At 35.3% G+C, this 17,444-nt stretch overlaps 1 protein-coding gene across 1 annotated transcript in view; it reads left to right on the top strand.

Annotated features, from left to right (window-relative positions):
• LOC134650137 (lachesin-like) overlaps nucleotides 1-17,444 on the top strand; it is a 113,242-nt gene that overhangs the window by 29,645 nt on the left and 66,153 nt on the right. Inside the window, exons 2-3 of the mRNA XM_063504984.1 lie at nucleotides 8,817-8,931; nucleotides 14,042-14,148. Of these exons, the coding sequence (XP_063361054.1) occupies nucleotides 8,871-8,931; nucleotides 14,042-14,148 (168 nt within the window). The 5' untranslated portion in view covers nucleotides 8,817-8,870. The remainder of the gene's footprint in view (nucleotides 1-8,816; nucleotides 8,932-14,041; nucleotides 14,149-17,444) is intronic.

A 17,444-nucleotide genomic window follows, 5' to 3' on the forward strand; every position in this document is an offset into this window, starting at 1 on the left:
ATAAACCTAGAAATTCATGTGACGTAATTAATGGATGACCCCTTATCAACGTAGTATGATACTTTTCGTATGGTGCTTTACGCACACTAGCACAACCCCCCCCCCCCTTTTAGTGTGAAAGATGTCCCGGTTGACGGATTTTTTTAATTTTTGAGAAGTATTAGAGTTAAGAAAAAAATGTGAAGGTAAGAAATAATCCTTCATAAATTTTAAACAAAAAAGATTTAGATGTCAATTTGATGTCAAATGTAAGTTTGAATCGTTCTCCAAGCCTTTACTTTGCCTTTATCAGGCTGATCGGTGATAACATGGTGCTTTACATAGAAAATGAAGCGCCACTCCCTTGTCCACTTTTACTAGAAACATCATAGATCAATACAAAACGTTTTACCAATAGCCAAGGTGACCCGAATAGCCTGATTAATGAAATGCAGATGATAACATCAGCAGTAAACTGTTTGTTTTAGAGATGGACCGAATACGGAGTTTGCCGAATACGAATATTTGGCCGAATGTTCAGTCCAGATATTACCGAACCAAATATTCGGCCGAATAATTCGGTTCTAAAGATAACGGCAGCTAAATATATTATAGCTAGAAACAAACAGGTCAAAAGGGACTCGCAAACAAGTTTTGAACACCTTCCAAATAATCAAACACGCTTGGATACAAAGTGTCTGATCATGTGTTATAATGACAACACAACGGAAAAACGTAACCTGATGAAAGCAGGTGCATTTTACATTGTTGCATCAAAGCCAAACATATTAAAAGATATTTGTCGAATAGTCAACATTTTAACCGACATTTCAAAACTAGCTGAATGTGCCGAATACCGAATAATTACCGAATATTCGTTCCATCTCTAACTTAGTTTATTTAGCTGTTCAAGTAAATCCTTCTGTTCGAGTTTCGGGGCCTATTGACATTTCAAAGCGATAGCAAACAAGACGCGTGTATAGCTTAAGGTTGAGTGATCATCTTTATTGACTGAGTGACAATTTCATATCTAAATATTAATAGGTCTCTATTCTGATTAATTTTCGCTTTGGTTATATCTTCACAGTCATTGACTATGAAGGTTAAATTAATGAATGATTAATTAGTCTTCATTCTCTGCTGCTTGGCACATGTCTCTATTGTGGGATTCTGTAATGCCTCCTACAAACAGATAATATATTTAGATCATAATGTTGATTGAGACATAAGTAAATGTGACGTTCCACTGTAAAGGTATATGACGGTCGGTGCTTACGCTCTTATTAGCGAATCTCCAATACTAATGTGGTCCTAAACCGTAAGGTACCTTTCTCCGTGGAACCACACTAATGAGTAAGTAAATATTCTTTATTGCGTTCCGGCTTGCAATCCGGAGGTCACGGGTTCGAACCCCGGCTCGTACCAATGAGTTTTTTGGGAACTTATGTACGAAATATCATTTGATATTTACCAGTCGCTTTTCGGCGAAGGAAAACATCGTGAGGAAACCGGACTAATCCCAATACGGGCCTTGTCTACCCTCTGGGTTGAAAGGTCAGATGGCAGTCGCTTTCGTAAAAACTAGTGCCCACGCCAATTACTGGGATTAGTTGCCAAGCGGACCCCAGGCTCCCATGAGCCGTGGCAAAAATGCCGGGACAACGCGAGGAAGGAAGATAATGAAAAGAAGAATAGAGAAGAAACACACAGATACAGATGTAGTGCATAATTATTTTCCATGGTATTTTCACGGAAACGTAGGAACGTGTCTTGCTATTTCAGTCAGTCTCGGTACAAAAAGAACTGAGGTTGACTGAAGTAGCATGACAAATACGAACGTTTCCGAGATAATACGATGGAAGACAACTGACAACTGACTTTTAGCTTTTTTTTTAAATCATAGACAATTGGTGATGCAACAACGATAATTATATCTGTCAACAAAAATTGTTGACAGATATTTCGTTGTTGTATCACCAATTAATTGTCTATGATTTAAAAAAATCTAAAAGTCAGTTGTCAATTTATAGCTGGTCAACCAAATCCTGACAGTAAAAAAAGGCGCGAAATTCAAATTTTCTATGGGACGATATACCTTCGCGCCTACATTTTTCAAATTTGCCGTCTTTTTCTACTGTCAAGATCTGGTTGACCAAGTATATGTCATTCATTCAAATTGTTTGCGGTTTATAAGGGGTTTATTTTACATAATATTAATATTTTCTATACTAGTGAGGTCCGCAAACTATTATTTAAGCTCGTAAATAATTACGACAATGTGCGAAGTCGACGTGTAGCGTTGTATAACAAAAAACTGCAATGTTTACAAGTCGTAACCAAATGTAAACAAATTAGGAGGTTGGTGTTCTATAAATATTTTGATACTTAGCATTTGGTATAGTACTTATGTAATTTTTGTGGTGATGGATTAATATTACGGTATTATCGAACTAGGTCTTATTTACACTACATTTCATTTTTCGCATTGTTACAATAGTACACGGTGAGAAAGTGTAAACATAATATGTGTTTATTGTTGACTGTACTTTACACAGTGGTATAAATTATGTGAGCTGACTTTGAGTGCACGTCGACGTATATTTAAGGCCGTGCATCGAAAAATAACAGGATCTTAGAAAGGTGGCAGTGGCTAGCCCCGGAAACAAACAGTAGTGATTTTCGGATATATGTTTCTTGACTATATGATAAGAGTTTTCGTAGTAGTCGAAACACGAATGCTTAAAATTTTCTCGATAGAAAATAAATCCAAACTTACGTGTTCATTTTTCGGTTTTAGCTTCGTGCAACTAGAAAACACATCCATATCCAGCACAACCCACCTTACAGCAAAGGTTTTCATCTCGTCTTAACTTTCAAAGAACTAAATATTAACTTACTATCCTTTACCGATGGATTTATTATCGATCTTTGATTTTATGAATTCAACAGCAAACGCCCATTTTACGCAGTTCGGTTTCTCTTTCTGTCATGCGTCAAAGTCATAAATGCATCCTTTATGCCAGTAATGTTAGATGGCCGTCGTGCCTCAAAGAGGTAAGACCTATGTCACTTCGCGCAGCGCTCCGAATTACGTAAAATTTTAATATCCAATAAACGTTGAGTCGTAACTCCATTGAGTAGTAACGGAATCGGAGGTAAACCTATGATGGTGCCTTCTTACAGGCCTATACGTTACGCATGTGTGCGTGTTTGCTTAGCTACGTCATGCTACGTCGAAATCTATACTCTTTGTCAGTTACAACGGGTTAGGAAATTTCGACAGATATTGAAATGTATCGGTAGCTGTTTGGTATTTAGCCATCAGAATCTAACCGTAACTTTTTGCTTTATTTTTGTTTGAAAATAAAATATCTATAAGAATATATTTTTTGCTTTTTTTCTATTGTAATGTTGTAATGAAAAAATAAATCTAGTATGTTTCATGCTCAATTAATTTAAAATAATTGAATAAATATTAAAAACTAATTGATATTATTCGTTTTAATTATTATATTATTAAGTTTGTTTGAATAAAATATTTTATTTCAATAATACGAAAAGTTATTATATTTAAGTACCACTAAAAAAGGTCCCTACTTACAAAAACTCACTTGCACAGGCCGGGGTTCGAACCCGTGACCTCCGGTTTGAAAGTCGCACGCCACTACAATTTCACATAAGTAATTTACAATGACATGATACCGTGGAAAAAGTGAATATTACAATGTACTGTGTTACTATCATTTTATAGTTTATTTTGGCTTGACAAGGAGGAATGAGAAAAACGTGCAGAGCGAGAGGATTAAATTTCTCTGTCCCTTTCTTAAAGTAGCCAATCCTAATTATGACATCTGTTTTGATATTAATTCTTTGAACATAATTTGTCGATGTTCTTTTTTATATCATCGAGAAAGATTTTTATTAAAAAAATGTGTTGAATTTATATGTTTTATTTATGTTTTTTTGGCATAAATTTCATTACTTTTGACAAATTTTGATTGTGATGACAAACGATTTGATGTGATGTGTGAAACGAACCATGTGATCAACGATTTATCTAATAAAACTTCATTTAGTCGAAAAAAATAGTTGTCTACTACCGGGTGGAAAAAAATTATGGGCCCTGGAGGGAAAGTGCCTTAAAACCTTAAGTTTGCTCATTTTACTTAAATGAAACATTATTGTTTTTTAAAGAAACAACTGCATTCAAAGATTTTTGAAGTGAAAACTTCTTTAGCGGCGCTAGGCACTTTTTGAGGTGGGGAAAAAATGATAAACTCGAGACAGCGTAAGGCGATCATGTGACCGTAAGGTTTAGATGGCATTTAAATCAATAAAGAAAAACTCAATGACATTACATGAAAAAGGTTATAATCTTGTACTGGCTGAAATACGAGGATCTCACAGTATTATAACTTTATATCACTCAAATATAATTCAATAAAGCTACATCTTGATGAAATCGCTAATAAAAGTGAACTCTAGTACTGGTGAATAAAACTCAAAATATCATGACCAAATATATTTAGATGCGAGGTCTGCAAGGTAACTTTACAATTTCTATTCGAATTTTAAACAATTAACGCTATAAATTTGAATTTCGAATTTTAAACAAGCTCACTGACCAGCAATTTCGGAACCAAAAGTTTTCAATAGAAAGGAGGATGGGTCAATTATACATAGTGCTGCAGACATTTTGGACTAGTCATTGAGTTTTCACTTCTGTCGGCACTCCCGGAATGCAACACGTTGTTTTTTTTTAAATTCGCTTAGTCGCGCCCGGGAATCGAACCTACTTTTTCTACACTGTATAAAAGAACACAAATGCTTTTCTTCTGGTAACTTTAATGTTCTATCTATCTTGGTGATATGTCAATGCAATCAAATAATCTGAAAAAATAATAATAACCCAATTTATGAATTCCGTTCCTTCAGAAAAATGCGAAATGTACGTACAATTTTTAGGGATATCGTACTTTTCCCAGAGACAAATTTAGTTGGCTAAGACACATTTTCACTGATTTAGGGTCTGTACTAAAAATCTAACATAATATGATAAGGACTTAATCGTTTTAAGCTCAAGAGTGAGTTTTCCTAAAGCTTTTTCTAAAAATTATGTCTTTATTAACGTTAGGAGTGCACTGCAGCATGTCAAATGTATGCCAAAATGTCAAGGGAGAGAACAATAAATTAAGTTTCAATTCCACTTCCACTCATCAGCAAAGTGATATAAGTATATCAGCAGTTTAAAGTTATTTTAGATTACAAAATTAGCGCATCAAAAAAATCAAAGTGCATAGAAAAAAAGTCTCCTGAGTCATAATAAAATTGAAGTCTCTTGGGTCACCAGAAAAGTCACCAGGGAGAACGATGACCCAAATCACATTTAAAAGAAAATGTAAATTTTGTGTACTACCTACGAAAATTTTTCAAAAACTATGTTTTTATAACATATTAAACCCAGGATAGATCTAATACCTCTTTTCGTACCCCGGATAAAATGGTCGGCGACTAAAAAAGTAACTGAAACGTTACGTTATTAGGTTGACGATGCCGCGTTGTACCCTTGCCTTCGTTGCGATATGTTTGGTAAGTGAGGAGACTTAAAAAAAGCGGCCAAGTGCGAGTCGGACTCGCCCATGAAGGGTTCCGTATTTAGGCGATTTATGACGTATAAAAAAAAACTACTTACTAGATCTCGTTCAAATCAATTTTCGGTGGAAGTTTACATGGTAATGTACATCATATATTTTTTTTAGTTTTATCATTCTGTTATTTTAGAAGTTACGGGGGGGGGGGACACATTTTACCACTTTGGAAGTGTCTCTCGCGCAAACTATTCAGTTTAGAAAAAAATGATATTAGAAACCTCAATATCATTTTTGAAGACCTATCCATAGATACCCCACAAGTATGGGTTTGATGAAAAAAAAATTTTGAGTTTCAGTTCGAAGTATGGGGAACCCCAAAAATTTATTGTTTTTTTTTCTATTTTTGTGTGAAAATCTTAATGCGGTTCACAGAATACATCTACTTACCAAGTTTCAACAGTATAGTTCTTATAGTTTCGGAGAAAAGTGGCTGTGACATACGGACGGACAGACAGACGGACAGACAGACAGACATGACGAATCTATAAGGGTTCCGTTTTTTGCCATTTGGCTACGGAACCCTAAAAATGAGCCATGATTTTGGGACATATTAACAAATATTTTTTTGAATATATATTAATTTTAGCGGACTTTAATAATTTACCAGTTAAATTAGATGTAAATACCTTTTTAGTTAATCGTTAATATGATATATTAGTTAATATGATTATTAGCAGTAAAACACTTTATTGTACAAAAAGACACATAAAACATGAAAAAACACACATCCTTCGTATATGGTAGAATATATTTTTCACACTTATAAGTAAAAACCAAAACCGATACGCGATTGGGATACGCTCTCTTTGTATGGGATAAAAAAAAATTCTCCTGGGTCACCAAGAAAAATCGACATATTAAAATAATTCAGTTCGTTTTTAAGTTCTAGTCAGATTGACTTTTTGGTTATTTGAGATAAATTACAATAACGCTTAGATTTGAAAAACATGATTTTCTATTTTGTTGCGATCGACCTGGGTAATAAAAATACGGCGAATTTGAACTTTTGTTTGTTGTCGTTGTAAAATGTATTAAAAATAATGTAGGCACCCCTGACAATTGAAATTCAAAATTATCCAGAAAAAGCGGCCAAGTGCGAGTCGGACTCGCCCTTGAAGGGTTCCGTATTTAGGGGATTTATGACGTATTAAAAAAAAACTACTTACTAGATCTTGTTCAAACCAATTTTCGGTGGAAGTTTGCATGGTAATGTACATCATATATTTTTTTTAGTTTTATCATTCTCTTATTTTAGAAGTTACAGGGGGGGGGGACACACACATTTTACCACTTTGGAAGTGTCTCTCGCGCAAACTATTCAGTTTAGAAAAAAATGATGTTAGAAACCTCAATATCATTTTTGAAGACCTATCCATAGATACCCCACACGTATGGGTTTGATGAAAAAAAATTTTTTGAGTTTCAGTTGTTCTAAGTATGGGGAACCCCCCAAAAAAAATTTTTTTTTCTATTTTTGTGTGAAAATATAATGCGGTTCACAGAATACATCTACTTACCAAGTTTCAACAGTATAGTTCTTATAGTTTCGGAAAAAAGTGGCTGTGACATACGGACGGACAGACGGACAGACAGACAGACAGACATGACGAATCTATAAGGGTTCCGTTTTTTGCCATTTGGCTACGGAACCCTAAAAATGAGTGTTTCAAAAAGGCACCCTGTATTCCTTACATACCTAAATAATCTCTTATTCAATAAAACATATAATTACTAAACACTGTGATTTATTTCAAATAAATGCAAATCGATCGGATAAAAGATATTAATACCTACCTATACAACAATGAATACGAGTACAGTCAGCTGCAATAATATGTTACACACCGAAGGCCGTTTTGCGGTAGATCATGTTAGATCTTATTTGTAGAGCCATAAGAGCGTGTCACATATTTTTGCGGCCGTCGAAGAGTAACATATTATTGCAGGTGACTGTACCTATGAAAAATTCGAGGGTTAAAAAGCATTTCAACCAAAGCATTTATAATAATAACGACTATGGACGCCTGCAACCCCAGGGGTATTGTAACCCCATAATAATAAGGTTGAAATTTGCATTTAGTGACCGCAAAGTCAGGTGAGCGTAATCAAGTAAATCTGTTTTCATCATATTTTATCAAAAATAATATTTTTTCTGTTCTTGTGCTATTTTCTTATTATCAATACTCTTAACTTATATGCTATATACGCTGCTGCTTCTATGCTGTTAACATCTTCCAAAACAACAATAAATATGCAGGTTTATGAATTAATTATTTTATTGTTTGCTATTATGAACAAGTAACAACGCCATCTGTTTCAATTTTTTTCGAATTTAAGTTTCTGGCCGACCGCAGCGACCGCGTATAATGGTAGTTAACTTCTGTAACGTTAGATGGTGCTAAAAGGTCACACAAACTTCACGTGCGGCGCGAAGCGTTTCCATGTGTGCGTGTTAGCGGGGAGGGAAGAACTAGCGGGCGTGGTTTACGAAGCGCCAGACGCGGCTGCAGTAGGCCCTTAACTTATATCCTTAGATTGCGAGGTTGCGGAAGATTACTTCGGCGTTCCTGGGACCTCGCCGTAGAGCAGCGAGGCGGCAACAGAGGGGTTTTAGTGGGTAAACCTGGGGTCTCATTAGCCCACAACAGGGAGTCCCACATAACCATCCCGGCCCGTCCCCGCGCCTAAATATTTTCGCGCAAAAATATTTTCTAGTATCATAACTATAATTCCTACTACACAAAGTGTGACCAGCCGATTTTTTTTTTAATTTCCCGCCAAACATTTGTGGAATATCAGTAGCCAGACTCTATGCACTCCGACTGTAATAACCGGACCATATTGCATCACCGTCAAACGGCGGCGACGCAACTAATGTCCAAAAGCTATGGTTCTAAATCAGGTGGGACTAATGAATATTATTCAAATGTCGCATTTCTATGCCAAGACATTTATCAAAATGAAAGAAAAAACTCAGACATACCTAAGTATCCAAAAAGTACACTGCTTGTTTAGGGTTCCGTACCCAAAGGGTAAAAACGGGACCCTATTACTAAGACTCCGCTGTCCGTCCGTCCGTCTGTCACCAGGCTGTATCTCACGAACCGTGATAGACAGACACCCCTTTGGGTACGGAACCCTAAAAAAGCCTTTTTTATCGTTTGGTAATTTTTCCGTTTGTTTCAGAAGAAGCAGCCATGAGCAGACCGCACCGGACTCGAGCGTGTTGAGGAAGCAACAATGAGCAGGCGTTGCAGGAGCTTCGCCATCACCGTTCAAATCATCACCATCATCTGCCAAGGTACAATAGGCTACATGACTAATTTTCATGTATGGTATCAATCGATCGCGTTTGTTTTTAGGATCAAATGTCTATATGGGACCCATTGCATTAAAGTAACACAAAAGTCAGAAATTGCAGTCAAAGGCCGATAGTCGCACTTCACACGCGAAACGCCCTAAACAAAACGATAAAGGAACGTGACGTCAAGGTCTCTGTGAGCCCATCTTGTAGTATGGACAAAACAAGAAAATTGCGTTTTTGTCGGTGAAATATTGCGTTTATGTATAATATAGTTGCTATACGATATTTTTTGGATGAAATGTAAGGAATCGAATGGTCCCCTTAATGATATCGTTTTTGGAAGTTAAAAAAAACTTAAATTTTGAAATTTTCAGGTCCTGTATTTTTGTAATTTTTTAATATTTTATTTTAATATCCACATTATTGTGATAAATTGCTCGTTTGCTCTATTTTACTAGATTTTGTTATAAAATTCAACATGTGTCATCATCCCTATACAATACAATACAATTAAATCATCTAATTGCACAACCTCAATAAAACATTTACAGAGAGACACACATAATACATGAAGACAGAGGTAACAGCAGGCGGTCTTCATTACCCGTAGGTACGTTCATTATCTGTTTAGCCTAAACCCAGTTTCCCCTCTTCTCCAAGTTGGGAGCCTAGACAAGATCCCAATAGTACATCGACAAATGCTGTTCGAAAAAAAAATATCGGGATGGCAGTGGTAACAAAAATTCACGTGATCATGTCATTTTAATTTCGATTGGTCTTTCCTATCAACAATCGTCACCGATCGCATTCGGTTTCGCAGTAGGTACCTGAATAGTGTTTGGGCTTATTCTTAGGATTTTTTTTTGGTAACCACGGGGTCATTTAGGATACAATTGGAAGCAAGCTTAGTTGAGAATCTTATCTGCCAAAAAGTGTTTTCTGCTTCTGCCTCCCTAAATAATATTATGCTAAATATATACTCAAAGTCACCCACACTACAAGCTTTGCTTAGTTTGGGGCTAGGTTGACCTGTGTAAGATGTCTGTGTAAGATGTGACCTCCCAAAATCGTTACACTTCTCAGTCACTATTCGCCTTCATCAAACATTATCGTCAACGTTATCTAATTATTAATCCATCTTGTGAGAAGCCTGAATAGGCTTTAGGATTTAGGCCTAATTGATTAGCTTGGCTAAAGTAGTGTAGAACGGGGCATTTAGTGCAGTTCATCGCTTTGTAATGTCAAAACAGTTCGTTCTAGAAAAAATAGATCTACTGAAGTAGTAGAAGAAACTGCTCGACGCGGTCCCAGGACATGTCATCTTGAAACTTAAGTTATTGTCAATAGAGGTGACAGCAGGGCCATCCATTGGGCATTAGCATGTCGAGCACTAGTACCTTAATTAACAGAAAAATGTTCTCAAGTAACAAAAAACACATACTCAACATGCCTTGTTAGTTCAGAGTCACTCTCGGGTTGTGAGGTAAATTGAGCATGAGATGGGATTCAGTTGAGTAAGAATAAAAATATGGAAAAGAAGACTTTTAAATATAATTTTGAAAATTTGTTTGAGTAACGAATTTCTGCAGAATTATTATAAAGCCAATATTGATCACAATAGACACCAGCTAGTGTTTTTTTGAAACCATTGACGCAGATCAGTCCCTAGACGCAGATCTCTAAAACTAGATATTCTTCTTCCTCTGGCACTTGTTTTACTCTTGAATCTAAAAAATAAGAAGAATAAGAATAATACCTACGTTGAAACTAACCTAGTACCTTATGTTTTTGTTGCAATATTTTGTAGACTGCAATTTATATAATAAGGAAACTCCAGGTCTTATTGTAAGAAATATTATAGTATTCTTGTTTGTAAACGACTGTTTGTTTCTTAAATAAATAAATAAAAAATAAGAATCTTTTATTTGCGATAAACATTACCAGGTACATCAGTGTTCATGCGAAATAATATAATTATATAGGTTACGTCTCATAATTTATCACACACGCGAAACTAGATTTGAATTGGTCATAGCGTAAGGGTTCACATAAGTGATTCCCTTCCATGCAAACTGCCACCACAATTCCCATCCCAAGATTAACGGACTATCCGCTATTAAGCTAAATACCAACGTCCTCACTTGACTGACCATTTGTGTACCTTATTTCAAAGACCTAAGGTTTATCTTTGATCAGTTAAAAGGGTAACTGTTAGTACGTAATGTCGAATAAATCTACAGAACAATCCTAATAGTCCATTGTTGCTAAGGTAACGGTGTTAATAGATTGCCGAGTTCCGAAGTTACATGGAAAGTTTTCAAATAGAACGTGTAAAGGGCGCTTTAATGAGGAAAATATTTTGAAACAGAACTTACTTAATTAAATATGCCTATTGCTCTGACTTTTGTCGAGTTGTGATCGTATTAAAACCGGGTTTGTATGTAGTCTATACCGATAGAAGCCGATAGTTACAAAATAAGATCAAACCTTATCAAAATGTTAAAAAAGAATTGGCCTCCTTGTGGTTCATTCCTGTAACGAGATTGTTCCAAGTTATTTTCAATTTCCACTGTTTTTCTTAGTGCCACTTGCACCATTCCACTAACCCTGGGTTAGCAGAGTTTACCATGGTTACCAGTACAATTTGACACTGAGTTAACGCTTTAACCGCTTAACCTTGGGTTAGTGGGATGGTGCAAGTGGCCCTTACTGGAGCCACTATTGAGCGAAAACTAAACACAGGTTTATTAATCCCGTAATATTATTGCAACGGTTATTTGTTTTTCCGATTTTCTATTTCGCTGAACATTGAGTTGTATCACTTGTATCTATAACAACAGTCAAGGATCGTTTCATAATGTATTATTTATATTTCTGGTGGTGTATGTTTGACTCTTATTTTTTTTAGTAGATTTCAAACCTGCATATATCATGATTGTACACAGGATATAATAATTATTTTATGTTTGTTGATGTATTATTATTATTTTTTAACTTGTATGTAAATTCAATGTTGACTTGTAAAAGTGCCCTTGTGGCCTATTTGCTGAATAAATGTTGAAGTTTGAAGTTTAATATAGGGTTCTGAATCATCACCATACATTATTTCTAAATCCTATGAAATATTAATGATTTAACGTTATCCAAAATTTATGATAATCCGTCTAAAACTATTGAATTTCAATATTAATCAGTTAAATCGTAACATAACATGGCGAGTATTATCTAACAATTTAATTATAACAACTACTTGAATATGAATATTTATAATAAACATTTACATAAGCGCAAACATCCGTCGTACAGTCAGTCGCAATAGTTGCTAAGCGGGTGAGGTGTTCAAATTGATCTTGACGCAACTTTATTGCTAAGAGAATAAGAGCGCGTCAAGGTAATTTTGAATACTTCGCCCGCTTAGCAAATTCTGCTCCTGACTGTACCTGATCCGTCGAATATTCGGCAGTCATCTTTCCAAAACGCTTATTAATATTTACAAAAAAATATTGTCTTTTGAATCTATTGACAGAGTTTCATCATTCGCCTTTTATATTGTAAAAGAAAGTAAAGCCTTTGATGAAGTTTCTGGCTTTATTACTAAAACTCCCAGCAAAGAACTGTTATCCGAAAATCTAGCTGTAACGATTGTGTGTAAAAATGAAAAGTTATGTTTAGTTTTCCTAATAAAGTTTGAGCACATACTTATGTAAATTAATATACCTAGTTGAGTAAAGGTGACAGTCCATTTCCAACCGCAGCTGCACTACTGTTCATTTTACTATGAAAATTGACAGTAACAGCGACGCGTTCAGTACCAGTAGTGCAGCTGCGGTCAGAAATGGAATGTTACCCTAACCATAGAGAAAAAAATACATAGAGTGCTCACTCCATACATCAGTTTTAGTACCAAAAAGACTATTAGCATCTAGCATCGAGTAGCGGAACTATCAGTACTGCTACTTGACAATAGATGTCGCCACCGACCGGAAAGTCTTATGCTGTTGAGATAAGACTTTCCGGTCGGTGCTACATCTATTGTCAAGTAGCAGTACTGATAGTTCCGCTACTCGGTGCTAGATGTAGACACTGAAATTAATAGTCTGAACTGATGTATGGAGTGAGCACTCTATGCCCTAACTCAACCGCCGCCAATCTTATGGTACACTAAATACTTCGATCGATGTGTATTCTTATTTACCACAGACGTGGTAGGTATTAAAAAACCCACACCACGTTCTTTACACAAAAACAAATAAATAAAAAAATCTGAATAATTATATTATTGCTTTGATTTCCCGGCTTTTGATAGGTTTTCCAAGAAATAACTTTTGTGGATTTCAGAGATGAGTGTTATAATAGATAATTATTATATTCTGAATAAAAATATAGTCCAGAAATAAATATGTTTTATACGTAAACCTTCTAAAAATAATATTTTTTAAGAGTGTGTATTCTTGGGTACCTACCTAATAGAACTTTACCGAATATAGAGTGGGTATTACTTATATTAGCAGCACCTATTTGAAGTTACCTACAATCAATATTCGAATAGAAAAAAAAAACTAAGTTGTACAATATTGTAGCCCCACGATATGAGCATTTGTCGATTTTATTCGGTAGGCCCATAAAATATTATATTAATATTAATACATACGGCTAAGTTTAGTTTTATTTTGGTGGCTATATTAGGCCCTTCAAAACTAATGTCACGTTAGTAACCCTTAAGGTATCCGACTGGTTAAGTAAAAGAGACAATAACCATATCTCGTTGTACATCAGCCTCTTAGCAAGGTGTTGAAGTGACGTGATTAGGACAGAGTGCCGTAGTTAACGGAGGCTAGAACAGAGTTTATCATTTTTAATCAGCTCTTACTCGTAACTTGACTCATTATGACTCTTAGTTGTAATTTCAGTCGTCCTTTTTATAAAAATAAATCATTTCAGGCTGCCAATTCGAACGTACAATTTTATTGAATAAAATATATATAAACGATGTCATTTAGTTATCATTCACGCCTGAATTTCATTAAAATGATGTCTTTTTGTTATCATTCGACCTGCAGCAGCACTCTTGCAACTTTCCATACCTTTATTAACTTTTTTTTTGCAGTGTTGACGGAGGAACCCCGCTTCGCGGAGCCCATCCCTAACGTGACTGTGGCATTAGGGCGCGATGCCAGCCTACCGTGCGTCGTGGAACACCTTGGTACTTATAAGGTTAGTCTTTATTTTAATGCTAACTAGCGACCCGCCCCGGCTTCGCACGGGTTAACAAATTATACATAAACCTTCATCTTGAATCACTCCATCTATTAAAAAACTTCATCAAAATCCGTTGCGTAGTATTAAAGATCTAAGCATACATACAGACAGACAGACAGATAGACAGCGGGAAGTGACTTTGTTTTATACTATGTAGTGATGATGTAGTGAAGATACGGAGGAATGTTGACGAAGAAGCCCCGCTTTCACCGGCCGACCGGGTTCACTTCAGATGATTTATTTCGGTATTACAAAATACAAAACAATATTATACCATAAAATGGGGTGAGTAGGGTTCGCGGGGAGAGTTGGGTTATGAATGGGGAGAGAAGGGATGAAAGGGGGGTGAGATGGGATTTTAAGGCTACTGTTACAAAAATAATGTATTCCAATTTAATATGGAGCTATAGTAATACTCATAATAAAAAAACCGATCTAACAATCTTCCAAAATCACCTTTGTATGAAATCCCATCTCACCCCAATTACGAGGGACTACGGGGTGAGGTGGGATTTCCTGTTTATCGTCAAAGTTATGAAATGGAACTACCCAAAATAAAATAAAAACTAAAATACAAACGTCCGGAACACTTATTATATACTACACCATTCAGTTTGCACATGTAAAAATAAAATGTTATCGAAGTTTGAATATCTATTTGCCGTCTCCTCAAGATGATCTTAATTTACTAAATGTACGTTTGTTTATAGTTTTATAATTTTAGCTGTTTGCTCTTTTTTGATCTTAAATTCTTAGTAGGTCGTCCTACTTAACTGGCATCATTTCTAAAAGATATTAAATATAGGTATATTTAAAAGATATTAAATATAGGTATATTTAATATCTTTTAGAAATGATGCCAGTTAAGTAGGACGACCTACTAAGAATTTAAGATCAAAAAAGAGCAAACAGCTAAAATTATAAAACTATAAACAAACGTACATTTAGTAAATTAAGATCATCTTGAGGATCATGTCGCAGTTAATAAAGCTTACCTCCCGGGCCTTGTAAATATTTACAAAGAAAGACTGACAAGTAACTTAATAGAGATCAGAAACAAAAGATTATCTCCAAAGTCAGACACAAAGACGCGATATTAAAAAGTAAGTCTGCTAAAGATCGTTCAACTTAGTATATTTAATTAGTGCTACGCAGCTTGCTTGCCTGAAACTTAAATTGAGAAATTGCAATTTCATTGTGCACATATTAGACTATTAGAGCATCTGCCTGGTAAATTTAATCTTTCCTTTTTTGCTTTTATTATAATAGATTAAAGGCTGCCTTTTGTTATATTTGATAAGGAGCGATATTCAAATTTTGCAATTTGTTAAGGTATAGATTTGGTAAGGTTTAGAAGGGACTCGCAGTGCGTTAAATGACAACATGACAGACGTCAGTGATCATAATAAAGGTGACGTTCAGATATCAACTGCAGCTGTATTAAGGTGACAGTCCATTTCCAACCGCAGCTGCAACTACTGTTAATTTTACTATGGAAACTGACAGTAACAGCGCAGCGACGCGTTCAGTACTAGTAGTGCAGCTGCGGTCAGAAATGGAATATTACCCTTACTGTAGCGCCGTCAATGTTGCCGCTTGTCAATTTCCTTGATATAATTAGTGACGGAATGAACGTCATAATCGCTGCAGTGCTGCAATGCAGCGGCGAACGTGACTCATTTTATTAAAGAAACGTATGGGACCCGTGAGTATATTTATTGCAAGATTTTCATAATGTACGTAGGTCCCATGGGAAACCTCTTTTAGTATGATCTTTACACATTTTAGATATTCAGCACCACGACCCCAAAATCACCTAGTATATTACATTAAAATGGGTAAATAATTATACGGTATCAATTCGTAGAAAGCCACGATGTGAAAAACATCTTCTGGGAAAGCTTTTGAAAATTCTGAATTTAAGCATTGTGAAAAATACGAGTAATTGACACTTACGCGTTTCATCAATTATATTAAATATCGTAAACAGAGCGTGTAACTTTGCTCAATGTTGAGTTATGCTTAATATTTAAACAATTTTCCTGTTTCGCGATTTTAAACGTTTCTTTGCTTTCCTTGTGAAAACACGGAAAACGAGTATCGCCTTATAGGTATAATGATACAGCCAAATTTTTCCACTTGTAAATTTATAACGAATTCGAAATATTTACATTCATTTTAGAAAAATTATTTACGAAAGTAACCTTCAGTATTGCCCTCGTAATTTGACATAGTGTAAGTGGCTATATTGACGATAAGAATTACATTTAAATTCCTGATAACAAAATTAAATATTTAACCCACATTTAAAAACAAAAAGTTAAAGTAACACAAAAACCGACTTACAAAAGGCACTCAACACGTTCGCCGCTGACCGTATCCGAGTGCCCTCCCGGGAAATCTGCAGCCGACGGGTTACCACTTCACCCCTACGCTTGTACTTACAAATTAACCCTTTTTAACCCGCCGCGTAAACGCCCCGTATTAATGTTACGGCCCGGTTTAACATTAGCTTGATTGTTGTTATTTTTAGTACGATAACTTTTGGGATTAAAAACGTTAAGGTGCCGTGTGGATTGCTCGAAATATTTTTGCGCTCTGCTGCTATCGTTTGTGGATTAGGTGAGCTTCTACGGCACTTTGTGATATTATAGCTTAGTTTAAAGCTGTTTAGTGTTTGTTAAATGTATTTAGTTTTTAATTAGATACTTGTATGTTCCTATTATTACATGAATACCTAATATCAAACTGAATTACGTATCACATACAATTGTACATTGCTACTGACGACTGATGTTTTAAATTATTTTACTCATAAAAACATTACCGTCATGTTTATGAATGCAGTAAGTCAGCTTCAAAACTATCGTATCAGGTATACGACAAAAGTATCTACCTATCATTCTCTCATAGTTTAACTAAAAGAGATATGTCTCTATACATAATAACAATTAAACTGTTTCAGATACTTTTGAATTTGCTTTTGAAAGTCGAGATATATCACTATTTAGGAAAATATTAGTATTAGCAGATACTTTTGGCGCATTGCTTTATACGCTACTATTCATGTTCCTAAATGCGTTCATAACACGTCATATACTTAGATGTGAACAGTATGCCATCACGACAGAGAGCATCAAACACAACACGACAGACAAATGTGAACCCAGCTTTATAATATGTCTACTTGGAAAATAAACTATCTTTATCTCTACTATAAATAAATACAAAAGTATAATAGTAGCTGGTAT

Source organism: Cydia amplana, chromosome 8 (genome assembly GCF_948474715.1).
Source record: "Cydia amplana chromosome 8, ilCydAmpl1.1, whole genome shotgun sequence".
NCBI classification, from domain to species: domain Eukaryota; kingdom Metazoa; phylum Arthropoda; class Insecta; order Lepidoptera; family Tortricidae; genus Cydia; species Cydia amplana.